The 15762-nt window shown below is 40.0% G+C and overlaps 1 protein-coding gene across 1 annotated transcript in view; it reads left to right on the forward strand.

The window, feature by feature from the left end:
• SNX4 (sorting nexin 4) overlaps positions 1–13302 on the forward strand; it is a 35632-nt gene extending 22330 nt beyond the window's left edge. The window contains 7 exon segments of the mRNA XM_072874787.1: positions 1386–1447; positions 2987–3052; positions 7180–7269; positions 8533–8632; positions 9425–9570; positions 10941–11055; positions 11381–13302. Of these exon segments, the coding sequence (XP_072730888.1) occupies positions 1386–1447; positions 2987–3052; positions 7180–7269; positions 8533–8632; positions 9425–9570; positions 10941–11055; positions 11381–11428 (627 nt within the window). The 3' untranslated portion in view covers positions 11429–13302.
• Positions 13303–15762: the final 2460 nt, after the last annotated feature.

Genomic DNA, 15762 nt, shown 5'->3' on the forward strand with positions numbered 1-15762 from the left:
AGATGGCAAGGGGAGGGTGCTGACTTTGTACGGATTTGGGGGAAAAGAGTTCCAAATGTGGTGGTTGAGCTTGACAGTCATTGGAGGAGCAAACACATGCATGTTGCTAATCTGCCCTCTCCCCTGATGGTCACATATCAGAGGGAGGTGTCTTAAAGAGGATCGAGATGTCTGCTTCTCTCTACTCAGCAGACAAGTTGCTTTTCCTGGATGTCTGGGCTGGGAAGGGCCCCACAACACAGTTTTCTGGTCAGACATATAATACTTTGTTTTCCAGAGCTTGTAGTATGAAGTGTGTATGCTTCCGAGCACACTTTTTCTTTTTTTGGCTTATTCTTCGATCTGTAATGAATAATGTTCTTTCTAGTGATAAGAACAATTATGTCATGCATCAAGATATTCTGTGGGTTGAGAATGAAAGATTTTATTTTATTTTTAAAAGTCACAAAAAGGAAATAGGAAATTACAATTCCAATAATGAGGAGCACGATACTGCTTTTTAGTGTGTTCAACAGGGATTTGATTTTTGATGGAAACTGCAGCAGAAAGGACAGTAATTGATTGCCCTGTTGAGCTGAGGTTCTGATGTTCTACTGACAGTGCCTTTTTCTCAGGGTTGTATGTGCATGAGATCTGTTGGGCACTTTGTTTACATTTCCCTCTTACTGCTTTGACAGACCAGTAACGGTAACTCTTACCGAACTTCAGTCTTGTTCGTTGGTACATCGCAATTACAAGGGCATTATCAGGATTACAAGTCACACTTCAGAGTGTACATGTGGTCTTTTCTTCTGAGGTTGTTGCCAGCGTTGTAGTGCTGGCTGTAGCAGGTACTGACTCTCCAAATAGCTGAAATGACATATCTAGCTTGAGCAATAAGTTCTGCAATGGATAGCTCATTTCCTTTCCTTTGTTTCACTGAGCTGGATGGAAAAATCAAGTCACTTGTTAGAATTTTACTGAAGCTTTCCCTACAGTCTTGGTGATAGGAGGGACTTTTGTCTTGCCATCTTTATGTTAAATAAGCAAGTGTGGATATAAATTTGGCATTATAAGGGTAAAGGAGGCTATGTCTTACATCTGGTTATCAAAAACTGAAGGTAACTTGATTATTTCTGGTCTCCATAGGCATATCCTATACATGGGTGCTTCCAAAGAAGTACTTGAAACATTACTTTTCCGTATAGCCTTGACTGTGACCTCAGTCTTCAAAGACTTAATGCTGTTGATTTTTCCTTCAGTAGTGGCTTAGATTAGATTTAGGCCTAATCTTGTTTACCTGTATAAAAATATTAAGGCTTTATCTTGAAGTTTGTATGTGGGTTTTCACAAAGCAATTGCACTTAATGTTGATGACCAAAAATTGACTCTAAATAATGTTTTAGAGGGTAGCAGACCGGCTATATGGTGTCTATAAAGTCCATGGCAACTATGGAAGAGTATTCAGGTAAGAGTTCATCCATTTTTTAAGTATGTACATAGAGAGAGAGATGTGTGTATATAGAGAGAGAGTAGGGAATTTGTTGGTTATGTTGTTATGCTTTTGAAAAGTATATCTGAAACGCTTAAATGCCTGCCTTGGAAAACTTCATATTGCAGTTTGAATGAGATTTCTCTGTTGGATATAGTGATCTCTGGATCTGCTGAGCTTAGTCTCAAGTGGAAGACTTTAGCTTTTGGTTTGTGTTCCAGACCTTTGGGGCTTTTGTTGTTGCATTGGCATTCATTTTCTTCAGAAAGTAACTTAGTACCCATTTTCACGCAGTTGTCTCTGAAAAGCTTCTAGGCCCTTTTAAGGGTTAAAAATCAACAACTATATCTATCCAATTTTAATACCTTTTTTAGGTGAATTTGCCAATCGTTTCTTGATTTATATGAGTGAATTGCATGCTCAAGTTTTCCATCTCACTGGAGAATTAAAGAATCTAAACTTCTGGTTAAGGGAAACCTCCTGCTTCTACACGCTGTTCTAGTGCTAAATTTAATTCTCTGGGTTAATGGATTGCAGATGTCTTTCTCATTGGGGGTTTTAAAGTGAAATTAGGTGTAGTTCTGTAATAACACAAAGACAAACAAATGTCAACATCAGCAGAGTGGAATGTTTATGAAAAAGTGAAGGACAGAATAGATGCATTAGACATAATTTATATGTGAAATATAAGGGGACCCCCTCCTTTTTTCTTGTAAAAAGAGTTGTGGATGTAATTCTTGTAACTAAGAAATCTCATAAGGTTTCACAAAGCTGAGAACACAATTAAAATGGCAGTGCACATACTTGGGTGTCCAGAACAAGTCTTTTGCTATCTTTATTGTAGCTGTTTCCTTCTTTATCTAAATTATCTCCATAATGTGAATAGGTAGTGGCAGTAATGAGATGCTTGTAAGTTGATATTTTTTTAATGAATAGAACTAAACAGCAGTCTACTATGAAAATAGAAAACAACATACAGCAAACTGTTTCAGGAGCAGTAAAATGCTTGCAAATGTCAAATCCCACCTTCTGGTTTTTGGAATGAGAGGCTTCTAGTTGATCTGTTGCAAGTCTGGAAAGCTTAGTTTCTTCTTGATGAGCATGTTAGACCAAATTCTGTTTTAGAAAGTCGTCGTGTCCCGTCCCCCCCCCGTCCCCCCCCATTTTAAGTGCTAGTGTTTTGGGGTGGGGTTTTTGTTTGTTTTGGGTTGGTTTTTTTTAAATTGAGTTTTAGCTATTTAAACAAGACTCTCTCTGCCCAAAACCAATCCCAAATTAAGTATATTTGTGAGGATGAGTTTAGGTGGCTGGGACAATTGTTTAACAGAGTGCCGTAGATAGCCTTGCCACATTGTCAGTGTTGCTGCTTAGAGGAAGAAAACAGTTTGGCCAAGTCCAACTTTGAGGCAGTTTCCATTCAGGTGTCACCTGGAAAGAAACTATATACAGGATGCAGCTTATTAACTTCCCTTACCCTTCATGTGTGATGTTGTTTCTCGTTTGTTTTTCCTACAGTGAGTGGAGTGCAATAGAAAAGGAGATGGGGGATGGGTTGCAGAGTGCTGGCCACCACATGGATGTGTAAGTACTGACTGAATATCTGATAGTTTGATGTAAGCCAGATGTAGAACTCTCCCTCTTTCCTCTCTTTTCCCTCAACCCCAAAGTACATACAAGTAGTGCAGTGAGAAAGTTGGGGGTGCATTGTTTTTAGGTATACAGTGTTTCTGTGACTTGGATGCAGGCACAATTTTAGCATCCATGTACTGTATTAAGTAGCTCAAAAGGTCTCAGGAGAACCAGAGGGGTTTCTTTTTTTATTATTATGTTGAAATTGTAGAAGTGTTTGGAATTCTTCCAGTTTCTCTTTTAAGCTACTAGGCGAGAAACTGGTGGAATACAACCTTAATGTACTGCAGGCCTGATGGAGATCTGTTTGGTTTTGATAGCAGCATTTTGTACCATGCAGTAGATGGTACACAGATTTGGACTTAATTACAGAAAGTTAAGAAATTTAATTAATCAGCACCAAAACTGCAATGGATTCTTGAAACAAATACTGACTGGATGTAATAAAGTAGAGAATCCTCCCTCTTTGCATCTTGAGTCAGTTGGCAGAGTATGCAAAGCACAGCCTTCAAAATAAGAGTCTAGCACTTCAGAGTGCTCACAGAAGTTGTATTCCAGGCTCATGCTTTCTGCTTTCAGGTAGTCATATATAGTAAGTGAATCAGTATAATTTCTCATCACTCTGATTCTTCTTCTATAATCACGCAGTACAGATAAGTAACAACTGCAGCAAGAGATGGAATCTGTTTGAGAGTTCCTCGTACAGTATTTTTACTGATAAAGTGTAATTAGTGTGGAAGTGAAGTTATCAGTTTTAGTTTACAGTGCAGATTGACATATGTACTACTGCCTGGTTGTTATTGGTGTTGTCAAGTGGAAGGGTTTGAAGAGCCATGCCGAACTCCGCCCTCAGCTTCTTCAGAATAATTCTGTTTTTATCAATCTTTATGAATTTGAACCCTTCTGAATAATTTATTCACACTTCTGTGTGTTGGCTAACATGGTGGTTTGAACCCAAAAAAAACTATAATATTTTTTAGGCAGGGAGCTCTAGTGAGAATAAAGAAATAGAGAATGCATTCTGCTTTCAGAAGAAAATCATTGAAGTAGAGGTGGAATACAATGTTAAGCACCTATTGCAGTATAAACAAATTGAATAGATTATGAAAACATGGTATAATACAGAGGAGTTAGAGGCACGAGTAGGTTTTCAGTGGTTCAGATACACCACACTACGATGTCAAACACCTAGAAATGCGTAACCAACTAAAAGAAGTGGGCCTCGCTTCTCAGTCAGGAGGCTGAACCCTCTCCACACATGCAAGATGTCTAATATTTCTGTCTGTAACACAGTTAGGGTTAAAGATCCAGAGTAATGGCAATGAGTTTCTGGGTAACTTTAATCACTGCATGAAGTCTGAAGTAGCTTTCATTGTCTGTCATCTCTTCTGCTCTGGCACTCTTGTACAACAATAATCTCTTAGTGACAATCAAGCAAGAAGCAGCAGCTGTGAGATTCAGGAACTCATTCAGTGACCCTTGTGGTCTCCTACCAGTAAGGATCATATCTATGATCTCTTGAAAGTATAACTTACCAGTCCAGTTACCATTCCCATAACATTAGACAGGAGTTTATTGCAACAGAAAGCTACTTCAAGACCGTTGCCTAATATAGATGTTAAACTTCAAGACTAATTTAATTATTCTCTATCTACCCCATATGCTGTAGTCTTTACTAGATGTTTATTTAAACTTTTGAGTTGTTATTGTTTAGTATGATCTAAAACTGCTTAATATTTGGAGAAGACATCCCAAAGCACCTCTGAGTGTGTGTTTTATAACAGGATGAGGCTTGCTAAAGTGATAGAAAACAACAGAGTATGCTGAGAAAGCTCAAGTGAATGTCTGTGATTCTATCATTTAAAAGATGAAAGAAAAAAATGCCAGACCTTTGACTTCTGTCCTTTATGCTATTAATCAGTGACCCTTTATCTCTGTATCAACTAGACTGTCATTACAGGTGGAAGCAGTCTAAATTAAAACAGGGGTTTAGTTGATGATTCCCATGAAGAGTGCGAACATATTAGGTACCTTTAGAACTTATTGCAGAGTTTCTCCTTCAGATTTTCCCTGGTTTGTCTACCTGCTTAAGACAAACCAGTATTTAAACTTCAGCTTAGGCAGTCAGAAATATAGCTTGTCTTACTACTTTTTTTTTCAAATCAAACTTACGTGTCATTATGAAAACCCTGTCTAGGTAAGGTGGGTTTTTGTTTGGTGGGGGGGGGTTGTTTTGGGTTTTTTTGAGGGTTGTTCTGACACAGATGAGCTATAGCACTGTTCTAAACTTAGAACTTACTTGAAACTGAAATGTGGTCCATCTGCTGCCCTGAGAAATCTAACCACTATACTAAAATTATTGTACTTCAGAACTTAAAAATAGAGAGGGTAAGCCACTTATGACCTGTGTGGCTGCAGGATTTTTTCAGAACAAGTATGTTTTTCAACAGTTTGGACTTCTTCCTTACTGTGATTCATAATGTGAATTCTTGTTCTGCCTGTTCTTTTATCCCTTCTACTTAAACTGATCTGCTGTTGCTGGTCACTTCATATGTTAATATTTATCACCAATAGCCTTGGTGGGGCTTTTTCTGGGTGTGCCATGTCTTTGATTTTGCAGAGCATCAAAACAACTCATCTTGCTTGCAAACTTAACAAAATTCATACTTGAACAGATGGGCATGTCTACAACTTTTCCTCAGGCTCCACATTCTTGCAGTTATTCTGCAAGTAGCCGTTCCCTCTTTAAAGAGCCTTAGTTCACATGCCCTACTGAGCAGGCCTGAGGATGATGATAACTTTCAGCAGGAGTGTCTCCCTTAGGTTCCTAGGGGTCTAAGCGATATAGTTGTTTCTTCTAGAGCTTGCAGGAGGGATTTCTTGTTTTCTCCCAAGTCACATTACCAGTTCCCTTTCAGCTTGAGACTCTGCCTCTTCTTCCATAGAGCCAGTTACTGGAGAGGCACAGGAAGAAAGGGAAAAAACTCAGACTTTGCAAAAACTTTAAAGCCAGGAGGTGCTGTAATTAACATTTGGGTCACATTGTGCTGGTCACTAGACAAGCATAGACATACACTCGCTGCAGAGAGCCCGCAGCTGTGCAAGGGATTGCCATGTACTTGAGAATCCAGACCGAGCTGGCAGAATAGATGAAGGCATTTGTGATGGGATCGCACTCATTCTGGTTATCTCCAGTGGTACACGCCGTGTATTGCTTGCTAAAGTGGCATCTTATTTCTGTCACTGTGCCAAGTGAGATGTGCCGTTACCTCTTAGCTGTAGGCCTGTCCCTGCAAATGTGTTCAAGCACAGTCATCTTGGTTAGTGAGAACCTATTAAATACTGTCCAATAAGCAATATAAACTAGGAAAAGAAAGTGCTTTTTGCCATTTTTAGGATACATCAGCCTAAATGACAAAACTCTTACTGAATGCAAGAGCTACAGAGTTGGTCCAAGCCCTTGTACTTCAGATTTCTCCCTAAAAGGCAGGTTTAAACTCCTTGTTGCTCTGAATTGATATGCCTGACTTACACAGCAGACAAAGCAACACACTTTCAAGGAGCTGAAGGACTTAATGTTGCAGTGTTCAGAGCACTGCTGTGAGTTCTGTTGTACTCAGGCTGAATAACGGACAATGAAAGCAGCCTTTTAAATACTGCCTCTCTGCTTTTCAGAGGGTATGATGTTCACGTTCCTATGCCTTAATGCTTTTAAGCCTTGCAGGATTTCTTCTGCACCATGTCTTTTTTGCCTTGGTGCTGCGTATTGGCAGTCCATGGAAGAAAAGGAATAAATTGTTTTACTTTCCTGTAATAAAAACTGCCTCATCTTCAGCAGGAAACTTATGATAGATTTTGTAGTAACAACTAAAGAAACAGGCCTGCAGGAGTGTTTATATTTGCTGATTCAGAGTTTAATTACAAAGAAAGAAAAAACCCTTTAAAAATAATTGCTTTTCAGTCTTTTAGTTTGTGACCAGTGTTTCTGTCAAACAGGTGTCCTCCCTTGTTACTCTATGTGTAGTCTTTAAAGGTTAAGTTAAGGAACATGATATTTAACCATGGCTGTCTTTCACCAGATATGCAGCTTCTATTGATGACATACTGGAAGAAGAGGAACACTATGCAGATCAGCTGAAAGAATATCTCTTCTATGCGGAAGCACTACGGTATATACAGAAGTGTATAGCTCAAATGGAAGCTATAGTCCTTTCCTCTAACACTGTGTTGATGTTGAATTTAGCTTGGTATCCTTTTCTGTTCTCTGAGAAGTAGAAATTTCAACGTTGTGGAATCTCCATGTTCTCGCCTTTTATTTTGCTTACTCATATTTGATTGTGATGTGGGTGGCAATAAAAATTAGAACTGAGCTGATGAATAGTGAAATGACAGAAATGTTAAAATCGGTATACTGTGAAAGGTAATGCTGTTTATTCCTCTGGTTACACTGTTTCCTTGGCTTCTGGTGTAATAGTGCCCCAATGTGCTGAAAGCTTCAGCTTTCAAATGAGATAGGCCAAACAGAGCTGCTACAGCCATTACAAATTCCAGCAAGTTTCAAAGTGCCCTTTTATAACTTTCACCTGCTGTGCAGTATCATGCAGCTCAATACTGATGTTTTAATTTATTTGCTTATTTTTACACTAGCCTTTATAGGGCACTCCTCCTTTACAAGTGTGGATACTAAAGTAAATTGCTTTATGCTGTAAGATTGCATCTAAAGCTATTGTGCTGTCCACGGGCTGGCTCCAGACCTCTTGGAGAGGTTCGGTAGTGCTGTCGAGAATCAGGTTGGCAAGTGTGACGGCTGCTGTGGGAACCCAGAGCACAAGTAGCTTCTCCTGGGAGATGAACGGAGTTTATCCGGCCTTGGAGTACGGATGTAGCATTGTCAGCCCACACAGGACTGGGACTTACTGCAGGTGGTCAGAGGAAACTCCTCTTTTCCAGATGAAAGGCGCTATATGAATCTAGGAGCACAGTTTCTTGTTTCATTGTTTAAAAAAATAAACTGTGAAGAATTTTGATTGACTGATACATTACTGCTGTGACAGGTACCATCTCCAGGTACCTTTTGTCATAGTTGTGATTTTTCTGTAATATATTTTAAATAAAACTATTTTAGTGGTGTCCTTAAGTAGGTGGTAGGGCTCGTATTGCTGAGAGTGTCTCGGAATGAGTCTAAAAAGAGGAGCAGAAGAGCAGAATGCTGCTGTACTAAGAACTTTCTTTATACTTTGATCCAGGCTTGCTGAACTACAGCATTTGCAGAGTTATGCATTCTGTGATAAGACTGTTGAATTCGAGCTAGATAAATAACTGAATGTGCTGCGTGCCAAAAAAAAGCACGATGCCATTTTTAAAGTTTAAATGGAGGGAGACGTAGCAAAACAAAGTATTACGTGACAGATCTTTCATTGCTTACTTTTCAGGGCAGTTTGCAGGAAACACGAACTAATGCAATATGACTTGGAAATGGCTGCACAGGACCTAACATCTAAGAAACAGCAGTGTGAGGAACTGGCAACAGGAGTAAGTCTTTCCACTTTGTTCTCCAAGATGCCTTTTTATTTTTTTATTTGAGCCAAGTTACTTAGAATGACATTTAAATGGCACTAACATGCTGGCTGCCGCTTATGAGAAGCGGTATCATATGAGCTGTAGGCATCTGAGGTTTAAAGTAACTTGGTTCTTGGTGACATAAGCTGTTTGTACCAAACTTCTTTTACTGAATACTGAGCAAGTAAATGGTTGCAGGAAATATGACCTGAGCAGAATAACACAAACAACTCTATCCAAAAGGTCAAAACTCTGAAAGGCTTCCTCTGCCTTTTGGAAGGTGGATATTACTGATATGTGGTAGTCCCTTTTATATGGAAGATAATGTTACTTAAAACATTATCTTCCAAGTGGTAATTTCAAAAAAGGGTTTAGAATTCTTAATATTGCTGTTGGATCTATTGATGCTCTATATGCAGCTACTTTATGGCTTTTCTTTCTTATACAGAAGACAACACTTAAGTTCTTTCCTACTTCAGTAAGAAAATTGCTCTGAAAGGTTACCTGTGGAATGACTCACTTTGGTCCTATCCACAGACTAGCCTTAAAGGTTTGAACATGACATTACTTCCTCCCTACTTTGCTCAGCCTAACATGAGCCACCATACCTTCTATAGCTACTTATCAATGGGACATTAATGGAATGGAAGTTAAAGCCAAAAATCAGCTGAATAATAAGAAATAAGCCCAAATGCTGGTAAAAATCACATCATGTCCTGTGGCTGTGCTCAGGAATCCCAAACTTAGTGTCTTTGTTTTTTGTAGACTGTGAGAACATTCTCCCTGAAAGGGATGACCAGCAAGCTCTTCGGGCAGGAAACCCCTGAGCAGAGGGAAGCCAAGATAAAGGTTCTAGAAGAGCAGATACAGGAAGGAGAAGAACAACTTAAGTCTAAAAATCTGGAGGGCAGGTAAATGGGCTTGACTCTTTCAAAGAAAACATAGGGCTTGTCTTAGCAAAAGTCCTTGACTGGATGCTCTTGAAGGTGTTTGCATTTTATAAGTGTTTTTAATATATTCTTGGTGTTTATGAGCTGTCTATAAAAGCTCCTGTCAGCTGCAAGTTGTGAAATAAAGTACAGTACATGCAGTTAGCTTCTGGTCTGAGTGTATGGCATATGTAAAACCTGATGACTTTCCCAGTTACTGAGCCCACTCTAATGGCTGACTTTGCATGCTTTTATGTTCAGCTAGTAATATGTTTAGCAGGTGGGCTTGTAGGTCTGCAGCTGAATAGCCTAAGACTCAAAAGCTGATTTGCTTCAAATATAGTATTTAGTTTGGTTTATGCATATGGGTCCTGAGCTCATATTCTGCAACTTCTCATATGGGGGACAACTAACTCCTGTTTGAAAGAGGTTAGAAGTTCTGGTGAGTTGTGTTTGAGTAACTGCTTCTCGGTGCTCTAATGAAATTTTCTTCAGGAATGCAAACATCAAAAACAGGAACTAACATTCCTAAAGCAATGTGATTGTGTCAGAACACATTCATCGTATAACACAAGGGGTAAACGTGGGGTAATATGTTAGGATTAGAGCTGGAAAGATAAGACTAGTTAATGAATAGTTCAAAACAACAAGACACTCGGTAAATGCAATTTCTTAATCATTTTGACAGAAGTATGGGAGATCTGCTTTTGTAGCTCTGGAAGCAATTTTCAAGTGAATACTTGCCTTGTATGTATAGTCCAGCACAGATGAAAGCTATGAATTACAGAAATTTACCTCCATTTTAGTTAAGGAGACCTGAAGACACATCACCGAACCAACAAAATTAATTCCTGAAGTGAATTGTCCAAGTCAAATTTGCATTGTAAATGTTTGTTGTACTTGAGTGTCTCAAATCCTGATGACAAGTGAGTTTTCACGTTGGAAAGACCAAGATTCTGACTTGACAATTGACAAAGAAATGTGCAATGTTGTGTGCTGAATGTTAGCATAAAGATACGTAGTTACCCCAACAGCAAAGTATATTCTGAATTATGCTGGTTCTATGGCAGTGATGCTTACTGGAGAAAAAAAAATGCAAAACAAACAACCCAACACATTCTGTGAAACTGATTCTTTAGATTAAAATCTTAAGAAGAAGATGGAGAATTAGGTAGTAGTGCCAATTATGAAATGAGGACACTGTGGGATGCATAACTACAGAACTTGGTTTACTGACTGAAAGATGGAGCGCTTTGTCATACATAGCTTCTCTGGTGAGGGTTCAGAGGAAGGAAGATCAGCTGAGGATGGAACATGTAAAACACTAACAGAAATATTGCTTTTAATTACAGAGACTTTGTGAAAAGTGCCTGGGCTGACATCGAACGGTTTAAAGAACAAAAGAATCACGATTTGAAGGAGGCGCTTATAAGCTATGCTGTTATGCAGATTAGCATGTGCAAAAAGGTATGTTTGTGAAAGGCCAGGCTAGTGTATATATCATATCAGCAGGGGATCAGATGCACACTTTCAATAACTAGGAACATTGCAGTCACAGAAGGCTGGAATTCACTAGCGTAAAACCTCGCACATATTCTGTCCTACTCTAACTCAGTCGCGTGTTGATGTTGATATATAATAGGCAGTGTGGTCCAATTCCAGTGTGGTCTCTCCCTTATTCTTTTGTGAAGTTTTGTGGGACTCTTTTAGAGTCTTCTGCGTAAGAAAGTCTGTTGATGAGGTTTGCAAACAAAGTACATTTCCACCTCTTGATTTTTAACTTTTTTTAAAGGGAATTCAAGTTTGGACAAATGCAAAGGAATGCTTCAGCAAGATGTGATTATCTGGAAATGAATTCCTCCTCCAAGTGCCAGAGAACGGAAGCACAAATGTATAACACCAATGTTAAGTTGCTACATGACTTACGTATAAATCATGAAATAAATGAGTGAATAGTTTTTCTTTCTGCTGATTGTAATTGTTAATAAAGGACAAAAAGGACATGTTATTAAATGTTTAGCCCTGACTGCCACTTCTGTGGCATGTTTTATATGTGGTAGCAAATAATTCAGGGGTAAAAGAGTTACTGAAAATTACAGCTCTGTATTGGGGCAAAGGTATAGGGAAAGTTATCCCAGAAAGTATGAACTGTTCTGAGACTTGTGAAACACCATGCTCTGTAATGTGTAGATCACTTCCAGATGCCCTTCTTTTCAGCCATTGCTGTTTAGAATTTGTAATGCTCAAGGGTGTTTTGGTTTTATAATGGGACACACAGTTGTGTTCTTGAGGTCTATACCATAAGAGGGCAAAAAATGAAATACTGTAACGCCTAGGGTTCATATTTAAATGCCTTTGCATGTCCATAGAGAAATGTGCTTTTCCAGAGTTCAGGTTAAGCAGTCTCAAGCTCCTGAGATGTTTGAAACTCTCTACAGTAGAGGTGTTGTACAATGGTTTGATACAATATTCTGCATTTACTGGTTCCCACTTAAGTTTTGATATGGGCATTGATTTCTTATCAAACTTCTTCCTGCAAGTAAAGGAGACTGGTGATCCAGCTGAGCAGCAAAACCAAAGTCAAAGCTGGTAAGAAGCGGATGCAACTTCTGTTTGGTTGTTTGGAACCTGTTTACACTAGATGTGAATCTGGCCTGTGGTACCTCTTCTTGTAACTGAAGCGGTTTGGTTCTTAAAAGAATAGTTCTTAATGAAGATGCTGAAATAAAAAACCTGGTGCAACTTCGGTAGCACTTAAGGGCAGTGACGTGCAGAATCCACAACGAACCAAGGTGTCTGTTTGGCTCTTGTAATGATGTTTCAGTGTGTGTATATGTGTGTGTGTATATATGTGTATACATATACACCGGTATAACATGATTTGCAGTTACAGGTACTTGCATTAAATGTTCCCAATTATGAAAAACACTTACCACTGTCTAATATTGGGCTTTTGCTACATACTTACTTAAAGTTCCTGAAGTCTTGTGGAATTTGTCAGACTTGATTGCTAGTCCTAAAGAAAGCTTTGTAATACTCTGAAAAGCGTATTTAATTATTCTGGATTATAACACTACTCGGATTTTTATTTTTAAGAGATACTCCAGGAAGTCCTTAAAAGTTCTTATGATAAATTATCAATAACATAGTTCCTGATATGCCCCATGTTACTTTTGTCTCTGCAGCAATTCTTTTTTATAAAACCATTGTAAAAAATTTGTAGGCCTGGTACACACTACAGCTTAAAACTCTGAAGTAAAATGCTGGTCACTCTCATAACCTATGTTGGCTTTTTCAAAGCATATGACAGTGACGCTCCTGGCTGAGATGATGTTGGGCAGAAAGAGGTTGCTCCATAGAACATTTACAAGGAGAAGCGTTCCGTTCAGAGGTTGTGGTATCCAGTTGCAATACAGGCTGAAGGACTCTTACATTCCAAACCAAGAAGTTGCACACTTGATGTATTCAGTAAAACTTCTAAAGGAGTGGTGCCTTAATACAATACCGTGAGGCGCTCAGAGTAGGTATTTTTCATGCACTTTGATTTTTGGTAGATCTTTCTGGTGCCTCTTTCCACATTTCACTTGCTGTACAGCTTATTAAATGTATTAGTATGCCTTTTTTTCCTTGCTAGTTGTACTAAATTTAAGAAGGGAACAAAACAGTTCTTGTAAGTTTTGTGCCAAATAAGCTAAATAAAATTGCTCTTTGATATTTTTGTTATGTGGTTTTTGTAAAAATGCTGTCTTCCTAATTCTGACAACTGCTGTTCAATTTCTTGAAATCGGTTCTTGTCCATCTTAGCTCTCAAATGGCCTCCAAACTTGGGTTTAAAATTTAAGTAGTAACTTGCCCACAACTACCTTATTTGCCTTTTACGTGAAGAACGTAGTGTTAAGGCCAAACTTAGATGCTTGTTACAAGCCAGCTTCGATCCCTGCTTTGGTTTTGCCCAAACAGAACTAGCTGTCTGAATTTCATGCATGTCTTCATCTAGGTAAGAGAGGATGCATTTGAAAAGGGTTTGCTTAGTTTGAAAGAAATTGGGTGAAAGGTGGGTTAAGGATAATTTGTAATAACTTTATTTCTTTTACTTCTGCTGTTTGCAGAAAAGTATTGCATGCGGTCTGTGTACTTGTGGATCTTAGCAAAGGGTGAAGGTTTCTCCCCCTTTTAGCTTTTTAACTTTTTAAGGGGAAATGATCCAGTTAATGCCTGTTTCCATGTGGTTAATAGAGTCCACATGACAAAAGCGCAGTTATGAAGCATGCATTTTTCCAGTTACAGTGCAGATTTAACTTCTGTAACTCAATCCACTTTGCCTTGACGAGCTTCCTTCAGTTATCCAGTAAACATCAAAAATTGGTGGAAGGCCTTGGGAATAATAGCAGGTAGGTAGACCATTTTAACTTAATCTTGACAAAATGCTGGTGTATGAAAGTTTTCCTACGTGGATCATCTGAGTTACTGATGGAGCTGTCACTTCTGTCCCGGGCAGCTTTGCTGGGTGGATTGTCACTGTTCGTGCTATCCCTGACCTTCCCCATTACTAGCAGGACCTTGACTTGTCGGTACATTTTAGTTGCTACTGTTGTCTGCTCCTGAAATGTAGCTAGGGTAAGGGAGCCAGCTGAAATGGAAAGATCAAGTATTTTTACGAATTCTCTTTATTTTGGTTTTAGATATATTATTTCAGTATCTGGCATGTCAGCCAAAGCAGAGTTAACCTAGCAGCTGAGTGCAGGGACTACCTTGGCAAGTGCAGAGCAGATCTTGGAGCTCAGGTCCACACTGAGGAGCTTGCCTCGTGCAGGTGGGCCAGAGGAAAATTGGCAGCTGTAGCCAAAGACAGGGCAGAGCCAGTGGAGCAAGGCTGAGGTCCCAGAGCAGCTGGCTGGGCTGTGAGCACTGCATCCTAGGAGAGACCTTGTTGTCCTCTATGACTCTCCCTACCACCGACATTCTTTTGTGCATTTTGGTTGAAGAAACGAGAAACATTTTCTAATGTCCTCTAAAGTGTTATGGGGAAGGAAGTTGTCTTGATTCCCCACGCTTGCCATGCAATGGCAAGGCAGGGCTCTAATGCATGTTTCCCTACATCTGCCTCTTCTGTGCATCCCTGTCTTGTATTTGTTCCTAGAGCTCTGTGGGGAGGCACAATCTCTGTAACGAAAATCCTCATACAGGGCTGCCGTAGAAATAATGCAAACAAAGGAAGCAAGCGGAGTGAGAGCTAGTAAAATGGGAGCACAGGCTTCAGTGCCAAATCCAAGTACAGCACGCTTGTGTGTCACCAGCAAAAGCAGTCACCTCTGTAAGCAGTCACTTTGCTGCTGCTGCAGAGTTAAGGCTGCTCTAAGCCCTGCAGTCTGAGCGCTCCTGCCTGGCAGGTTCCCCGCCGCTCCCCCAGCAGAGCTGGCATTTCTCGGGGCAGGGGTGACTTCCAGAGGATGCGCACTCCTGATCCAGCTCCCGTAGAGACCTTGGCACTGCAGGACAGTAACTTGCATGAGCCGCTTCCCTCTGCTGGGTGGCCCCCGGGGAGGGCAGGATGCTCGCTGCGGCGGTGGGAGCCAGAGAAATGCCTCTCTTGAAATGGCAGAGGCTTCAGTGTCCCCCAGCCAAATCGAGGAGGCTTTGCATCCATCCCCTCTGCGGCGCGGCTGTGGCGGGTACCTCCTGCTGCCTTGGGCAGCCTGGAGAGCCTCGAGTTCCTGCGAAGCAAAGGGTTGCGACTCTTCGGCTGCCGTTTTCTGATGCTTCTGGGCATGATACAGTGTTATCAAAAGGATTTTGCAATTGTGATTTCTGTAGGGTCAAATGCAGAGGAGAAACCTTTTTTGCTGCCTTTTAGTTGCTTTTTGAATGGCTTACATAGACTGGCCTTCCCAATGCTGTATTTTCTTTCAAAAAAATTTTTTTCCTTTTACTGGTTGTAGAAGGTATCTAAACCACAAAACAAAGCCAAATCGGAAAGGATCCTGGGTGGATTTGGAGGAAACCAGTTCCAGACAGTGAAAGTGCAGAGTATTTGGAGGCAAGGGGAGCCAGCACCACGCTGGGAGAAGTAAGAGGGGATTAAGGTGTATGCACGTGAGGGAAGATAAGAGTTTTGAGGAGATGCACAAGAGGGTGAGGAGGTAAGGAGGAGAGAAGAGAAGGTGAACAGGCAAG

This window comes from Ciconia boyciana, chromosome 10 (genome assembly GCF_034638445.1).
Source record: "Ciconia boyciana chromosome 10, ASM3463844v1, whole genome shotgun sequence".
NCBI classification, from domain to species: Eukaryota; Metazoa; Chordata; class Aves; order Ciconiiformes; family Ciconiidae; genus Ciconia; species Ciconia boyciana.